At 47.1% G+C, this 15,022-nt stretch overlaps 1 protein-coding gene across 1 annotated transcript in view; it reads right to left on the bottom strand.

The window, feature by feature from the left end:
* The window catches only part of LOC127570495 (growth hormone-releasing hormone receptor-like), a 66,011-nt gene that overhangs the window by 18,171 nt on the left and 32,818 nt on the right, over window positions 1-15,022 (bottom strand). The window contains exon 6 of the mRNA XM_052016128.1: window positions 14,524-14,656. Within this exon, the coding sequence (XP_051872088.1) occupies window positions 14,524-14,656 (133 nt within the window). The remainder of the gene's footprint in view (window positions 1-14,523; window positions 14,657-15,022) is intronic.

The raw sequence follows: 15,022 nt of genomic DNA, 5'->3' as shown, positions 1-15,022 counted from the left end.
AGGCTGGGTTTTGTTTTCTCTGGACCGAAGGAGGCTGAGGGGAAACTGATAGAGGTATCTCAAATTATGATACGGTGGATAACCAAAATCTTTGTCCTGTGGTAGGACTATCAAAAAACAAGAGAGCGTAGGCTTAAGGTGAGAGGAAGGGGTTTTAAAGGGGATCTGAGGAGTAAGTCTTTTTACGCAGAGACTGGTTGATATCTGGAATGTGCTGCCGGAAAAGGTGCTACAATCAGGATACAAACAGAGACATTTAGACAGACATTGAGGCAAGGCATAGAAGGGTACAGTCCTGATGTGGGCAACTGGGACTTGTGCAGATGGACATGGTGGGACTGTTTCTGTGCTGGACAGCTCAGACTCCTGGAGGTGAGGGTGCATTCTGCCTGCTGTGTCACCGCTGATTCTAAAGGTTGTGGGTTCCAAGCATGCAGACCTGTAGTGGGAGCAGGAAGAGACCACTCAGACCCTCAAGCCTGCTCCACCACTCAGCCGAGCCTCAGCTGATCTGACTGTGTGTGCGTTCCCGTTTACCCAGCCCTGTAACCTTTCACCCTCTGCTTATCATGAATCCACCTGCTCCTGTCTCAAAAGTGCTTATAGACTCTGCTTCTACTGCCCTTTGGCAAGGAGAGTTCCAAAGACTCCCAACCCTCTGACAGAGAAAATTGTTCATCTCTGTTTTAAATGGGAGACTCTTAACTTTTAAATAGTTATTCTAGATTTTCCCACAAGGAAGTATCCCATATCATCCACCCTTCTCAACGTTTTAAACAAGTCCTCCATCCTATCTGACTTTCCTACATAAGTCAACCCACTCACTACGGATATTAGTCTGGTCTTTGAACTACTTCAAATCCATTCACACCCTTTCTTAAATACTGCACACTGTACTCCATACATGAATTTTCCAGTGCACGAGGTAATTAAAGCATTTCCTCCCTAGTTTTATATTCTGTGGGCTTCACTGGAACATAAGAACATAAGAGATAGGAACAGGAGTTGGCCATCTGGCCCGTCGAGCCTGCTCCGCCATTCAATAAGATCGTGGCTGATCTGGCCGTGGACTCAGGTCCACCTACCTGCCTTTCCCTATAACCCTTAATTCCCCTACTATGCTAAAATCTATCTAAATGTGTCTTAAATATATTTAATGAGGTAGCTTCCGCTGCCTCCCTGGGCAGAGAATTCCACAGAATCATTGCTCTCTGGGAAAAGAAGTTCCCCCTCATCTCCGTCCTAAATCTACTCCCCTGAATCCTGAGGCCATGTCTCCTAGTTCTAGTCCCACCTACCGGTGGAAGCAACTTTCCTGCCTCTAATCTATCCCTTTCATAATGTTATATGTTTCTATAAGATCCCCACTCATTCTTCTGAACTCCAGTGAGTATATGGCAGGCACGGTAGTGTAGCGGTTAGCGTAAAGCTATTACAGCCCCAGCAACCTGGGTTCAATTCTGGCTGCTGTCTGTAAGGAGTTTGTACATTCTCCCCGGGACTGTGTGGGTTTCCTCCGGGTGCTCCGGTCTCCTCCCACATTCCAAAGACGTACAGGTTAGGAAATTGTGGGCATGCTGTGTCGGCGCCAGAAGCGTGGCGACACTTGCGGGCTGCCCCCAGAACACTCGACGCAAAAGATGCATTTCACTGTGTGTTTCGATGTACATGTGACTAATAAAGAAATCTTGTCTTGCCTTGTAGTCCCAGGCGACTCAATCTCTCCTTATAGGCTAACCCCCTCATCCCTGGAGTCAACCCAGTGAACCTCCACTGCACTCCCTCCAAAGCCAGTAAGTACATCTCTCCTCCAGTAAGGAGACCAGAACTGCACGCAGTACTCCAGGTGCGGACTCACCAGTACCCTGTACAGTTGCAGCATAACCTCCCTGCTCTTAAATTCAATCCCTCTATCAACGAAGGCCAACATTCTATTTGCCTTCTTGATAACCTGTTGCACCTGCAAACCAACCTTTTGAGATTCATGCACCAGCACTCCCAAGTCCCTCTGCCCAACAGCATGCCGCAATCTGTCACCATTTAAATAATAATCTGAAACCTTCTGACAACCCAAAGCTATCCTGGGGGAGTGATGCATCGGTGGGGATGCTGCCCTTGAATGAGGTATTAATCTTAGGTCCTCCCTGCTCTTCTTAGTTGAATAACATGGTACATGGATAAAATAAAGGCTTAGAGCAATATGGACCAAACACAGGAAAATGGGACTAGCTCGGGCCAAGGGGCTGTTTCTGCGCTGTGCAACTCCCTGACTCTTCAAAAATGTCCCATGGCCCTATTTTGTAGAGAAGGTCGGAAAACACTGATTGTTCAACGCCTACAAATTAAACAATATCTGTTCTTTTATACAAATAGAGCTTGTTGGAACCCACTGTGCAAAAATTGATGGCTGCTTTTCCCACATTACAACAGGAACTGTGCTTTAATGTGTGTTTCACTGACTGAATTTGGAAGGTGCTATACAAATGCCGGCCACCCACTTACAGCATAGAAACAGGCCCTTCAGTCCACCATAGAATATAAGAGCAGGGATGTGGAGGATCTATAAGGCATTGGTAAGACCTCACTTGGAGTACTGTGTGCAGTTTTGGGCTCCTTATTTAAGAAAGGATGTGCTGACATTGGAGAGGTTTCAGAGAAGATTCACTAAAATGATTCCAGGAATGAGAGGGTTAACATATGAGGAACATTTGACAGTTCTTGGGCTGTACTCCTTGGAGTTCAGAAGAATGAGGGGGGGCCTCATAGAAACATTTCGAATGTTAAAAAGCCTGGACAGAGTAGATGTGGCAAAGTTGTTTCCCATGGTAGCGGAGTCTAGTACAAGAGAGCACGACTTCAGGATTGAAGGGCGCCCATTCAGAACAGAGATGCGGAGAATTTTCTTTAGCCAGAGAGTAGTGAATCTGTGGAATTTGTTGCCGTGGGCAGCTGTGGAGGCAAAGTCATTGGGTGTATTAAAGGCAAAGATTGATAGGTATCTAAATAGCCAGGGCATCAAAGGTTATGGTGAGAAGGCGGGGGAGTGGGGCTAAATGGGAGAATGGATCAGCTCATGATAGAATGGCGGAGCAGACTCGACGGGCCGAATGGCCGACTTCTGCTCATTTCTATTATGGTCTTATGTCCATGCCGACTATCAAGTCCATTCTATACTAATCCCTATCTATGCTAATTTCTTTAATAATAGTCCAGTAAACAGCCAACCTCTCTGAGGATGTAGCTTCTTGGTTGGATCATGGAAACCCTCTTGATACCTGTGTGCATATGATTCCAAGAATAGTCCTCTGAGAGCTCCAGAAGATAGTATACAAGAAGCTCGGCTTCAAAGTAAACATGATGGACTCTACATACTACATACAGGTGGAAGGATGGTGCTACAGGAGGTCAGAGGGTGGCAAATGGAGCTCAGGGGATAAATCACAAGGACAGGTTACTTAACCTAGGCTTCTGTTCTATGGAGTGGTAAATTGGTAAATTAGTTTATTATTGTCACAAGTATGGGGTACAGTGAAAAATTTGTTTTGCATGCCATCCATACAGATCATTTCATTACAACAGTGCACTGAGGTAGTACAAGGGAAAAGCAATAACGGAATGCAGAATACAGTGTTACAGTTACAGAGAAAGTGCAGTGCAGGCAGACAATAATGTGCAGGGTCATAACAAGGTAGATTGTGAGGTCAAGAGTCCATCTTATCGTACTAAAGGACCTTTCAATAGTCTTATAACAGCGGGATAGAAGCTGTCTTTGAGCCTGGTGGTACGTGCTTTCACGCTTTTGTATCTTCTGCCCGATGGGAGGGGGCAGAAGAGAAAATGACCCGGGTGGGAGGGGTCTTTGATTATCCTGGCTGCTTTACCAAGGCAGCGACAAGTGTAGACAGGGTCCATGGAGGGGAGGCTGGTTTCTGTGATGTGCTGAGCTGTGTCCACAACTCTCTGCAGTTTCTTGCGGTCCTGGGCAGAGCAATTGCCGTACCGAGCCGTGATGCATCCGGGTGGGATGCTTTCTATGGAGTGTTGAGGGCTGATCTGATCAAGGTCTTTGAGATACTTAATGGATTTGATGGGGGTCATAGAGAGACACTACAGGGCATGCATTTAAGGTGAGAGAGGCAAGGTTTATGTGCAGGGCAAGTTTTTTTTACACAGAGAGTGGTGAGTGCCTTGAATCCACTGCCTGGGTGGTGGTGGAGGCAGATACGACAGTGGTGCTTAAGAGGCTGTTGGATAGACACACGAATCTGCAGGGAACGGAGGGATATGGCTCATGTGCAGGCAGAAGTGATTAGTGTAAATAGACATCATTAGCTTAATTACTTAATTAGTTATGCTTAATTAAAAAGTTAATGCCTAATTAGCACAACATGGTGGGCTGAAGGGCCTGTTCCCGTGCTAAACTGTTCTATGTTTCCCTCAGAATCAGACTCCACCTATTTTTTGATGTGTTTTAAACAATTAACCACAGGTGGAGCCCCGAACAAAAAATAAGTCAAGAAAATGGTCAAACTGCAGTTGGAAATGAGGTCAGGATGTCTTCTGTTGCCATACACAAGCACTAAAATAGGAACAGAGTGACTCATGAAGGGACCTCACTCAAGTGCACACATCTCGCTCCTGCCAGGCGGGGGAGCCCTCCCTCAAGGGCAGGGTCCACGTCTCGCTCCTCTACCTCCTGTCTGCTTCCTTCAATGGACGAGGTTGTGCAGTCTTCAGGACAAGGTGCTGAAGTCTCTATATCGTTGGCAGATGGCCAAGAAATGGAAGAGGAGAGGATGAGGGTGGGAACCTGATGGAGATTTGGAAGAGGTTCACCGGGATGCTGCCTGGATTGGAGGGCATGAGCTATAAGGAGAGGTTGGGCAAACTTGGGTTGTTTTCTCTGGAGTGCCAGAGGCTGAGGGGAGACCTGATAGAAGTTGATAAGATTATGAGAGGTATAGATACGGTGGACAGTCAGAATCTTTTTCCCAGAGTAGAAATGTCAAATACTAGAGGACGTGCATGTAAGGTAAGAGGGGTATTGGTATTGCTATTGGTTTATTATTGTCACTTGTACCGAGGTACAGTGAAAAACTTGTCTTGCAAACTGATTGTACAGGTCAATTCATTACACAGTGCAGTTACGTTGAGTTAGTACAGAGTGCATTGAGGTAGTACAGGGTAAAAACAATAACAGTACAGAGTAAAGTGTCACAGCTACAGGGAAGTGCAGTGCAATAAGGTGCAAGGTCACAACAGGGTAGATTATGAGGTCAGAGTCCATCTCATTGTATAAGGGAACCGTTCAACAGTCTTATCACAGTGGGGTAGAGGCTGTCTTGAGCCCGGTGGTACGTGCCCTCAGGCACCTGTATCTTCTGCCTGATGGGAGACGGGAGAAGAGAGAATGACTCGGGTGGGTGGGGTCTTTGATTACGCTGGCTGCTTCACCAAGGCAGCGAGAGGTATAGACCAAAGAGGAGGCAGGTATAAATGAGATGTGCAGGGCAGGATTTTACCCAAAGAGGGGTGGGTGCCTGGAACGTGCTGCCAGGGGTGGTGGTGGAAGCAGATATGATGGTGGCGGTTAAGAAGCTTTGAGATAGGCACAGGAATATACAGGGAACGGAGGGATGTGGATCACGTACAGGGACAAGAGATTTAGTTTAATTCGGCGTCGTGTTTGGCACAGACATGTTAGGCTGAAGGGCCTGTTCCTGTGCTGTACTGTTCTATGTCCTATGCTCTAGCTATACAAAATTACGAGAGGCAGAGACAGGGGAGACAGTGAGAAATAATTCCCCATGGCAAAGACATGAAGACCCGAAGGCACAAGAGATTCTGCAGATCCTGGAATCTGGAGCAACACACAGAAAGTGCTGGAGGAACTCAGCAGGTCAGGCAGCATCTATGGAGGGGAATAAACAGTCGACATTTCCTCTCGAGACCCTTCATCAGGACATCAGTAGTAAGGAAAGCAAATGCAATGTTAGGATTCATTTCAAGAGGACTAGAATATAAAAGCAAGGATGTAATGCTGAGGCTTTATAAGGCATTGGTCAGACCACACTTGTGAGCAGTTTTGGGTCCCATATCTAAGGAAGGATGTGCTAGCGTTGGAGAGGGTCCAGAGGAGGTTTACGAGAATGATCCCGGGGATGAAAGGGTTAATGTATGAGGAGCGTTTGATGGCTCTGGGCCTGTACTCACTGGAGTTTCGAAGGATGAGGGGGGATCTCATTGAAACCTATCCAATATTGAAAGGCCCGGATAGAGTGGACGTGGAGAAGATTTTTCCAGTAGTGGGAGAGTCTAGGACCAGAGGGCACAGCCCCAGAATAAAGGGACATCCCTTTAGAGCAGAGATGAGGAATTTCTTTAGCTAGAGGGTGGTGAATCTGTGGAATTCATTGCCACAGAGGGCTGTGGAGGCCAAGTCATTGGGTGTATTTAAAGCGGAGGTTGATAGGTTCTTGATTAGTAAGGGTGTCAAAGGTTACGGGGAGAAGGCAGGAGAACGGGGTAGAGGGAAAAATAAATCATCCGTGATCGAATGGCAGAGCAGACTCGATGGGCCGAATGGCCTAATTCTGCTCCTATGTCTTATGGACTGGAAAGGAAGAGGGCAGAAGCCAGAATAACAAGTTGGGGGGAGGGGGAGGAGCACACGCAGGCAGGGGACAGGTGAGTCCAGGTGAGGGGGGGAAGGTAGGTGGGTGGGGGAGGGGGGTGAAGGGGAGTGACGTGAGAAGCTGGGAGGTGATAGTAAGAAGTGACAAAGGGCTGAAGAAGAAGGAATCCGATGGGAGAGGACAGAGGACCATGGAATTAAGGGAAGGAGGTGGGGAACCAGAGGGAGATGATGGCAGGTCATGAGTGTGAGGGAGGGGAAAGAGAAGGGGTTGGGGGGGGGGGGCCACAGGAATGTGGGAAAAGTGGGGGGAGGGGGAAACGGAGGGAGGGAGTTACCATAAGTTAGAGAAAGACCAGAAAGCATAGGCTGAAGGTGAGAAGTAGGAGGTTGCAAGGAGATGGGCTTGTTTTCATTAGTGTGAAGGAGACTGAGGGGTGACCTGATAGGGGTTTATAAAATTATAACAGGCAAGGATAGGGTAAATAGAGTCTTTATTCCATGGTAGGTGTATCAAAAACAGGAGGGTATTAGTTTAAGGTGAGAGGAAGGAGTTTTAAATGGGATCTGAGAGTGGTTGATTGGTTGGTATCTGGAACTCACTGTCAGTGGACATGGTGGAGTCAGATATAATTCCAACATTTAAGAGGCATTTAGACAGACCCTCGCATAGACCAGGCATAGGATACAGACCTAATGCGGACAAATGGGATTTGCGTAGATGGACAAATCCCAGAACCCAGCACCTGGCACGCGTGTAACTTCACTCTAAGGCCCCAAAACTCCTTAACCCACCCCAACCCCCCCCCCCAACAACCAATGCCCTGAACACTAGATATAATTCAGGTAAATAAGGACAAACTTTCAACTAAAGTTTGGAGCTAGGGCTTTACTCTTTGGAGAGGAGGAGGATGAGAGGAGACATGATAGAGGTGTACAAAATATTAAGAGGAATAGATAGAGTGGACAGCCAGCGCCTCTTTCCCAGGGCACCAATGCTCAATACAAGAGGGCATGGCTTTAAAGTAATGGCTGGGAAGTTCAAGGGAGATATCAGAGGAAGGTTTTTTTACCCAGAGAGTGGTTGGGACATGGAATGCGCTGCCTGGGGCATTGGTGGAGGCAGGTACATTGGTCAAATTCAAGAGATTACTGGATAAGCATATGGAGGAATTTAAAATGGAGGGATATGTGGGAGGAAGGGGTTAGATAGTCTTAGGCGAGGTTTAAAGGTCGGCACAACATTGTGGGCCGAAGGGCCTGTATTGTACTGTACTGTTCTATGTTCTATGTAAATGAGAGCCATCAATTTGACTATATCTGATCTCAGCCTCCTAAGCCAGTCCCCTGAATTACTCCTTCAATATTATCGTTTGTACAAGCTGATATTTTAAACCCTCTAGTATAATGCGTGTATTGGTTAAGTGGATTTGAACTAAGAGAATGAAGATGTGGGCCCCATCAACGTGGCGGTGAGCAGTGAGGTTGACGGGTGATGAAAAGAACACACAGATGAGGGGCAGTTGCCCCACTGCTCCCAGATTGACAGCCTAACCCCTAACGCAGCCTTCAGTGAGCTCGGTAGCTCCAACAGGCCTCCCAATGTCAGCCGAGCGTTGCCTTAGATAGTGAGAGTATTAAACCAACAACCTAGCACAATGTGCTTTTAGCTTAAGTGAGACCACCCAGCAAGACCTCCAACTTTCACCTCCCAGCCTCTGTCGACATCTCCACCCTTCCCTCCCCCAGCTGACTGCAGCTGCCTATCACCCCTCCTCATCTGGATCCACCTATGGCTTTGGTATTGGGATTGGTTTATTATTGTCACTTGTACCGAGGTACAGTGAAAAACCTGTCTTGCATACTGTTCATACAGGTCAATTCATTACACAGTGCATTGAGGTAGTACAGGGTAAAGCAATAACAGAATGCAGAATAAAGTGTAACAGCTACAGACAAAGTGCAGTGCGGGCAGACAATAAGGTCCAAGCCAGCTCCTGTCTCACCCCTTCCCCTCCCCTCTCTACCTCCCCTCTTTCAGTCCAGAAACATTGACTGTCCATTTCCCTCCACAGATGCTGCCTGACCCTATGAGTTCCTCCAGCAGTTTAGCTTTTGCCAAGCAAAGGTTTTATTGTGGAGCTGTCTCCTCCGATATATGTTGGTGCAGGCAGAAAGGGTGTTGCACAGGTGGTGACACCACTTGTTGGGTGCCTGACACACTGAGGAAACAACAGGTGGGCTAACACGGATCATGCATCAAGGTTATTGGGACAATTTCACATCTGACACCTGGAAATTATTAAGGGAGCGGTGTGCTCAGGGCAAAATCAAAGCAGCGTCACGTAGCATCTGAAAAATAAGGGCTATGCTTTCCAGTTTCTGGGCAATGACTTCTTGAGATGGAGGAGCACAGATAATGGGATTGAGTCATAGAGTCAATCAGTCTATGTAGAGATAGAGAAATGGAGGGCTATGTGGGAGGTAAGGGTTAGATAGATCTTAGAACAGGATAAGATGTCGACACAACATCGTGGGCCGAAGGGCCTGTACTGTGCTGTAATGTACTATAGAGTCATAGAGCAATACAGCACAGAAACAGGCCCTTCAGCCCAACTCGTCCATGCCAACCAAAATGCCCACCTAAGCTAGTCCCATTCATCTGTGCTTAGCCCATATCCCTCTAAGCCTTTCCTATCCATGTACCTGCCCAACTGTCTTTTAAATGTTGTTAATCTACCTGCCTCAACCACTTACTCTGGCAGCTCGTTCCACATACTGACCACACTCTGGGTGAAAAAGTTGCCCCTCAGTTTCCTATTAAACCTTTGCCCTCTCACCTTAATCCTGTGCCCTCTAGTTCTTGATTCCCCTCCCTGGGAAAAAGACTGTATGCGTTCACCCTATCTATGCCCCTCATGATTTTATCCACCTCTATAAGGTCACCCCTCATTCTCCTACGCTCCAAGGAATAAAGTCCTAGCCTGCCCAACCTCTCTAGATATCTCAATCCCTCGAGCCCTGGCAACAGCCTCATCAATCTTGTCGTTCTGAGAGCTGGCTCAGGAGGTCGACTGCCCCACAGCTCCAGCGATCCAGGTTCAAGCCTGACCTCCGCCGCTGTCTGTGTGGAGTTTGCATGTTCTCTCTGTGACCGCGTAAGTTTCCTCTGGATTCTCCGGTTTCCTCCAGCATCCCAAGGATGTGCCAGCTGGTAGGTTAATTGGCCGTTGTAAATTGTCCTTAGTGAAGGGAGAGTGGTACAGTCTGGGGTAATTGATGGTAACAGGAGCATTTTTGGAGATCAAATGTAAAGAGACAGTACACAGTTAATGGCAGGACCCTTAACAGTGTTGATGTACAAAGGGATCTAGGGGTCCAAGTCCCTGAAAATGGCTGCATAGGTTGATAGGGTGGTAAAGAAGGAATATGGAATGCTTGCTTTTATTAGTCAAGGCACTGTTCAAGAGTCAGGAAGTTATGTTGCAGCTTTATAGAACTCTGATTAGGCTGCATGTGGAGTATTGCATTCACCTGGTCTCCCCATTGTAGGAAGGATTTGGAGGCTTTGGAGAGGGTGCAGAAGAGGTTTACCAGGACGCTGCCTGGATTAGAGGGCATGCGCTATAAGGAGAGGTTAGACAAACTTGGATTGTTTTCTCCGGGGTGGTGGAGGCTGAGGGGAGACCTTATAGAAGTTAGAACATAGAACACTACAGCACAGTACAGGCCCTTCGGCCCACAATGTTGTGCCGACATTTTATACTGTTTATGAGAGGCATAGATAGAGTAGAAAGCCGGTATCTTTTTTTGCGCTCTAATTCTAGTGGGCCTGCATTTAAGGTGAGAAGGGGTAAGTTCAAAGGAGATGTGGGGGGCAAGTTTTTTTTACACAGAGAGTGGCGGGTGCCTGGAATGGGCTGCCAGGGGTGGTGGTGGAGGCAGATACGATAGATGCATTTGTGCAAAGAACAGAGGGATATGGACACTGTGTAGGCAGAAAGGATTAGTTTATTTAGGCATTTAATTACGAGTTTAATTAGTTCAGCACAACATTGTGGGCCCAAGGGCCTTTTCCTGTGCTGTGCTGTACTGTTCTGTAGGTTACCAGGAGCCAAAGTCAGCAAAACCTTCTCATAGAAAGGCTGAGAGAAATGGGGAACTCTTAGTCATGCAACAATTTGCATTTGTTTAGCACCTTGAACGTAGCAAGAACCCCCATGGTGTTACACAGGGGCATGATCAGAAAGAACTTGCCACCAAGTCACACAAGGAGGTGGGAGGGCAGTCGACCAACGAGTGGTGAAGGATGTAGGTTTCCGGCAGCACCTTGAAGAGGGAGAGAGAGAGACAGAGAAGTTCAGGGAGAGAACTCCAGAGCACTGGAGCTCCTGCATGTCAGCCATTAAATTGTTTTGGTCGGCCCCGCTATGGGAAAGATGCCATTAAAGCTGGAAAGAGTGCGGAGAGGATCTACGAGGATGTTTCCAAGACTCAAGGGACTGAGCTATAGAGGGAGGTTGAGCAGGCTGGGACTTTATTCATTGGATCATAGGAGAATGAGGGGTGATCTTATAGAGGTGTATAAAATCACAAGGGGCATAGGTAGAGTGAACGCACACAGTCTTTTTCCCAGGGTTGGGGAATCAAGAACTAGAGGGCACAGGTTTAAGATGAGAGGGGAGAGATTTAACAGGAAACTGAGGGGCAACTTTTTCACCCAGAGGGTGGTCCGTATAGAATGAGTTGCCAGAGGAAGAGGTTGAAGCAGGTACATTAACAATATTTAAAAGGTACTTGGACAGGTACATGGATAGGGATATGGGCCAAACGCGGGCAAATGGGACTAGTTTAGATGGGAATCCTGTTCAGCATGGACCAGTTGGGCCGAAGGTTCTGTCTCCGTGCTCTATGACTCTGTGACTCTAAATCAGGGATGATCAAGAGGCCAGAATTGGAAGAGTACAGATGTGTGAGATTATACAGATGGAAAATTTATGTTTTTCTTGTGAATGCTGCTTCTATGATGCTCTGTGCCTGTGATGCTGCTGTAAGTTTTTCATTGCACCTGTGCATATGACAATAAACTCGACTTTGACCTTGACTTTGACTTTGAGGTTATAGGAGTGGAGGAGGTTTCAGAGAGACTCCAGACCCACCAAGGACAAGGAAGCCACTCTGTTCAGAGGCAGTTAGGGATGGGTGATAAATGCCAGTGATACCCAAAACCTGAAAAAGTGAATAGAGTAAAAACAACCAGCGCCTCTACTTCCTCAGGAGGCTAAAGAAATTCAGTATGTCCCCTTTGACACTCACCAACTTTTATCAATGCACCATCTATCTGGATGCATCACAGCTTGGTACGGCAACTGTTCTGCCCAGGACCGTAGGAAACTGCAGAGAGCTGTGGACACAGCCCAGCGCATCACGGACACCAGCCTCCCCTCCATGGACTCTGTCTTTACCTCTCGCTGTCTTGGTGAAGCAGCCAGCATAATCAAAGACCCCACCCACCCGAATCATTCTCTCTTCTCTCCTCTTCCATCAGGTAGGAGCCTGAGGGCACGTACCACCAGGTTTAAGGACAGTTTCTATCCCACTGTGATAAGACTATTGAATGGTTCCCTTATAAGATGAGACGGACTCTGACTTCACAATCTACCTTGTGACCTTGAACCTTATTGTCTACCTGCACTGCACTTTCTCTGTAGCTGTGACACTTTACTCTGTACTGATATTGTTTTTACCTGTACTACCAATGCACTCTGTACTAACTCAATGCACTGTGTAATGAATTGACCTGTACGATCGGTATGCAAGACAAGTTTTTCACTGTACCTCGGTACAAGTGACAATAGTAAACCAATACCAATACGTTCAGCGATGAGGTGGAAGGATTTCTGTAAAGTGACAGCAAGAGATATTGGACGTCAATGTGGAGGCAGACAAAATGGAACCTCATCGGGTTAAATGAAGTAAACAGTTAAACGAAGGTTTTGTGAAATGTAAACTCTGGTGTGGAGTGGATGACTTGTTATAATGCTACTCATCTATGCATCGAAGAATATGAAGCCAAGTGTGTTGAAGATCTGTCACAATCTAAATGAGTGAAGGAACAGATTTAGGGGAATAATTGGCCAGTTCCTGTCCCTAATATATCTGTGGTTCCATTTTAAAACCAAATCAATTACATAGATCGGGATTGGAAGCTATGACGACCTCTGAAAGTGGGGCTTGAAGCTAAATATAGACAGACAAAAATCAATGAATCATTGGATTACTGTATTCAAGTTATTCCGCCCAGCAGGTCTCAACTGTTATTTATTCTGTTCTGTGGCAGAATCTCTACCAAGTAATTTTCTGCCAACAGCCCCAGCTCATTTATTTCAAAAGGAGCTGTCAGCTTTATTCATTTGTTTCTCTTTCTCGTCCACATGTCTGGTAACTGATTCTGGGCAGGAGTTAAATTCCAGTGCATCGAGGTGAAATATCCCAACTTCAACCACCCTGCCAAAGGTCACACTTATATTGGTTCGTTGGGTGGATGAGGGGAGGGTAGAGCAGGGCAGTGGAGGGGGAGGGTAACAGCTACTGGTTTAGATGGTGACCTTACGCCTCTGGGCATGTCTCCTTCATTGACTCTTGACGATCCATTGGGAAGCCAGTTTGGATGGTGGGGATCCGCTATGTGCAGACCTTGGAGAAGGTGCAGAAGAGATTCTACCTGAACATTCAACTCAGCAGGTCAGGCAGCATCTATGGAGGGAAATGGACAGTCAACGTTTCGGGTCGAGACCCTTCATCAATCCTCGACCCAAAATGTGTTCTGTCCATTTCCCTCCATAGATGCTGCCTGACCCGCTGAGTTCCTCCAGCTTTTTGCGTGTTGATCCAGGTTCCAGCATCTGCAGCCTCTTGTGTCTTCAGCTGGATGCTGCCTGGATTAGAGGGCATGAGCTATAAGGAGAGGCCGGACGAACTTGGGTTGTTTCCTCTGGAGCGTCGGAGGCTGAGGGAAAACCTGATACAGTAGAGGTTTATAAAATTATGAGAGGCATAGATAGAGTAGATAGATTCTTTCTCACAGGGTAGAAATGCCAAATACTAGAGGGCACAGCTTTAAAGTGAGAGAGGGAAAGTTTAAAAGAGATTTACGAGGCAAGTTTTTCTTTTACACAGGGAGTGGAGGGGTGCCTGGAATGCATTGCCGGGGTAATGGTGGAAGCAGATATGATAGCAACGTTCAAGAGGCATTCAGGCATGAACAGGCAGGGGGTGGATGGAGAAAGATCACAAGTCCGTAAGATATAGGAGCAGAATCAGGCCATTCGGCCCATCGAGTCTGCTCCGCCATTCAATCATGGCTGATTTTTTTCAACCCCATCCTCCCGCCTTCTCCCCGTAACCCTTAACCTCCCCCCCTTACCAATCAAGAACCTATCGATCTCTGCCTTAAATACACCCAATGACTTGGCCTCCACCGCCCTCTGTGGCAACGAATTCCACAGATTCACCACCCTCTGGCAGAAGAAATTCCTCCTCATCTCAGTTCTAAAGGGACGTCCCTTTATGCTGAGGCTCTGCCCTTGGATCTTAGACTCTCCTGCTGATAGAAACATCTCTCCACGTCCACTCTATCCACGCCTTTCAGTATTTACTATGTTTCAATGAGATCCCTCCTCATTGGATAAAGCTCACATGGAGGCCTATGTGTAATTTAAGTTGACATCATGGTCGGCACAGACCTGGTGGGCCGAAGGGCCTGTTCCTGTGCTGTACTGTTCTCTGTACTATGTTCTAGAAGCCATTCTCCAACCCTCCCACCAAGATCTCCATGGAAACAGACACCAAACCCAGCCCCAGGCTCCAGAGGTCAAAGGGTACGTTACCGTAGAGAAGCTACAGTGGTCAATATCATTATCGCCAAAGAGAACAGCATCCTTAATAATCACGGATAAACTCCGGAGGATAAAAGTAATGAACAGCTGAATGTGGATGTAATTCCGTGTGCAATGTAGCTTCCTGGAAAAGAAGAATGGGAAAGTGGTTTGGAAATTGGTGCTGGATAGGAAGTCAACTTGCTTCTTATCACCACCCTGTGTCCACCCCGCCTCCCCTCTTCTATCCACCTATCACTGCTCTGCTTTTCCCTCCTATATATCGGGCTTCCCCTTTTCCTATCTTCAGTCCTGAAGGAGAGTCCTGACCCGAAACGTTGACCGCCTGCTTTTCTCCACGGATGCTGCTTGGCCTGCTGAGTTCCTCCAGCATCATCGTGTTTTTCATCTGCTTCTGCTGCAATTGTTTCTAAGTGTTTGAAGCTTGAGACCATAACTTAAGGATTAGAGTCATAGAGTCACAGAGCAATACAGCACGGATACAGGCCCT

Source organism: Pristis pectinata, chromosome 5 (assembly GCF_009764475.1).
Source record: "Pristis pectinata isolate sPriPec2 chromosome 5, sPriPec2.1.pri, whole genome shotgun sequence".
Lineage (NCBI taxonomy): Eukaryota > Metazoa > Chordata > Chondrichthyes > Rhinopristiformes > Pristidae > Pristis > Pristis pectinata.
This window is presented reverse-complemented; position numbering and strand designations above follow the sequence as displayed.